Source organism: Alligator sinensis, unplaced genomic scaffold (genome assembly GCF_000455745.1).
Source record: "Alligator sinensis unplaced genomic scaffold, ASM45574v1 scaffold130_2, whole genome shotgun sequence".
NCBI lineage: Eukaryota > Metazoa > Chordata > Crocodylia > Alligatoridae > Alligator > Alligator sinensis.
Window position 1 is genome coordinate 720,205 of NW_005841913.1, and position 3,012 is coordinate 723,216.

At 41.5% G+C, this 3,012-nt stretch overlaps 1 protein-coding gene across 1 annotated transcript in view; it reads left to right on the forward strand.

Annotated features, from left to right (window-relative positions):
- Positions 1-3,012, forward strand: part of FAM84A (family with sequence similarity 84 member A) — a gene marked incomplete at its 5' end in the record, with an annotated part of 9,123 nt that overhangs the window by 359 nt on the left and 5,752 nt on the right. Inside the window, 1 exon segment of the mRNA XM_025198081.1 lies at positions 1-379. This exon segment is cut by the window's left edge and continues 30 nt beyond it. Within this exon segment, the coding sequence (XP_025053866.1) occupies positions 1-147 (147 nt within the window).

Sequence of the window (3,012 nt, forward strand, 5' to 3'; positions counted from 1 at the left end):
TATCTCCAGGTCCACTTGGGCGAGAGCGAGGTGCACACGGTGCGGTTCCACAGCCTGGAGGATCTAATACGGGAGAAGCGCAGGCTCGACGCCAGCGGCAAACTGAGGGGCATCAAAGACCTGGCGATAGTGGATGGGAAAGAATAAGGAGCAGCAGCAACTGCTGCCTGCCTTTGCCCTGCACCTGCCTCAGGCAGAGGTGGGGGGGTGGGGAGCTGAACTGCCCCCTCCTGTCTGTGGGACCCGTTGGAAACCAGGATCCATGGCGACATTCCAAAAAAACCAAACCAGCATCCTCACACCCATAGCCACTTTTTTTTGTTTGGCTTCTAAGGACGTGACTAAGGACGACCCCTTGAGAGAGAGCGAAGAAAAGAGGGTGCGTGTCTGTGTGTGTGTGTGTGTGTGTGATGAGGGGGGGAGGGAGGGGGCGGGGAAGGCAGCGTGCAAAGTGTGTGGACAAAGTGGCTCCTGTCCTGTTCTCGGCCATTAGAGCTAACAATAAAATTTCAAATTGCTTTTATTATTATTACGATTAATTTCATGGCTTTAATCCACAAGGAGGTTTAAACGTGGGGTACAGTCGAGTTGCATCGTGTTAGAGTTGGTTAACCGGCTCTGCCTGTCAAGGAAACACACCCAGAATCAAATAATCTGCTAGTTGGAGAGGATGGGGGGGGGGAGGCATTTGTGTTTTTGTTTTGTTTCTAAATGCTGTCCTTCTAGCTTCTAGTTTGCGAGGCCAAAATAAGGGCTGCAACTATAGCAAGGTATTTATCAGGCAGCAGTGCTTTTACCTCTCTTTCTGACTGGAATTGATCGTCAGTTTAAATATTTTGTCGTCTCTTTCTTTCTGTTTGCACTCCTCTCTCTTGGCTAGCTGTCATCACAATGCATTACATTTCTCCCACACTCCATCCCTCTTTTGAAAACAAGAGTTACCAAGCAGCTGTCTTAAGACCAAAGCCATTCTGCACAATTGCATAAGGAACATGGTGCATTCTGGAGAACTGTTTACACAGGCATTGCCCAGAGATCAAGCCTGTAAGATCTCCTGCCTGAGCTCCAGGTTTGTAGTGCATCCCCAGAGCTGCTGCATCGCTGCCGTGTCTCACTGTACTTTTACATATTTTCATACACAGTAAGAAAATTCTGCAGGGAAGCAGAACTAGGTTTGAATTGTGCATGTTGACTTTTTTTTTTTTTCCCTCTTCCCCCCCCTCCCCCCAAATAATAGCAACTGTTTCTACAGATCCAGTTCAACAAACCAGTAAACATAAAATGTGACTAAATTTTAAGCTGCATTTCAAAAATCCAGTAAACTAAAAACTAGTTTAGCTGCCATTTAGAAATCCAAAGCTGCATAAATAGATGCCTTTTTGATGTGGTGCGATCAGTGTATTGTTTGTAGTTCAGATTCCCGTTCCATGTTCTCACATGTTCAATTCTGTCTTGCAAAATCAGATCATTAAAATATCAGCTAGAATTCTTAAGTACATTGGGACATTCCTAAATTTGTCTATTATTCCTTTTTAAAATTTACCAACGTGCATACAACTTGTAATGACATATTTGCATGTATAAATACCAGAAGGAATATGCATTAGATTTTTGTTCTCTCACATCAAATAACAGATGGCAGAATATAAATAATCCCCCCTTTTGTGTATATACACTCTACCCTCTCAGAGCTACTGTATCTTGGTTTCTTCTGTATTAAACAACATCATAAGCAACTTTGTTGCTAAATTACTTCATTTGAAAAAGCAAAGTCCTTTTATTTCGGGACTGAAGTTATGAGGGTGGAGTGTATTTCATTAGAAGAAAGGTATCAGCACTTTTACACAAGACATCTGTTTTAAAAATAAATGAAAGAGAGAGAGAAGAAAATGACAGTTCTAGAATTGAAGACCATCTAAATGGTTTTATATTTCATGATATACTTGGCAAAGTTTATTTGGCAATAAAAACAAGAGTTTCTTCCCTTCAAAGCCCCCAAGGGTTACTACAACATTTTGTGAACATATTACCTGTGTTAATTGGTAAAGGCTAAGGTGTTTTTTCCAGTATCAAACAGTTCATTGAAGGGTTTCAAATTCCAATAAGATACTTGTTAACACTTGTAACATTTTTTTATGTTCCTTTTTAATAATGTTTATTGGCTGGTAACAGTGCCCTTGTCAATTAAAACAAGAGCAGAAGCTCTTGCATTGTATGGCATCTTAGATGGCATTGAGTACACTAATAGTGCAAGTTCTTAAACTAATGTGGGGACTGTAGCTTTCTCACTGTGGCTGTGAAATTGTATGTTAAAGGAGAACTAAGGGGACAAGGTAGCTTATTACCATTAATGTGAAACCTTTCATCAAGTTATGTTTCATTAGGCAGGTGGTAAGAACAGGGAAGGCATTATCAGGCAGCATTAGTGCCCAAAAGTGCCAATTAGGATTGAGGCCCCATTGTGGTTGCTGCTACATGAAACCAGAGGAAGAGGAGAGTCCCAGTATCCAGTGCACTTAAAATCTAAAGAGGCAAAACAATAAACAAAGGGTCAGTAGGGGAATGATGAGCCTGTGCCCAGCCAATTTAATTCCTCCTTTCTTTCTTTTTTTTATTGGTGAGAAAGGAAAGGTTAGGGAGAATGTCAGGGCCTGTCAGTACATACAGAGCACTTAAGTAGGGCCATACAGAAATAGAGAAAGTAATCAGTTGAACTGAGGGAATTCCTCCATATTTCACCTTTTTGTTCTGGAACTGGCATCTGCTTTCTTTAAACCGCTCTGTGACCTCTAACTCTGTAAAGGGTAGAATCCTTAAGCAGCAGGGTGTCGCCTCTGGTTGGATCTGCAAAGTTGGCTGTGCTATTGTGTAGAATGTTAAAAAGCCTTACTTTTTAAATTCTCTTGGGTTTTCCTTGTAGCCGATCACTATGTCTGAGCAGTCATCTTTGGATTTTTACTAAACAAACCACTTCTTTATAGGTAAAAAAACAAACAAACAACCCCCCCCCCC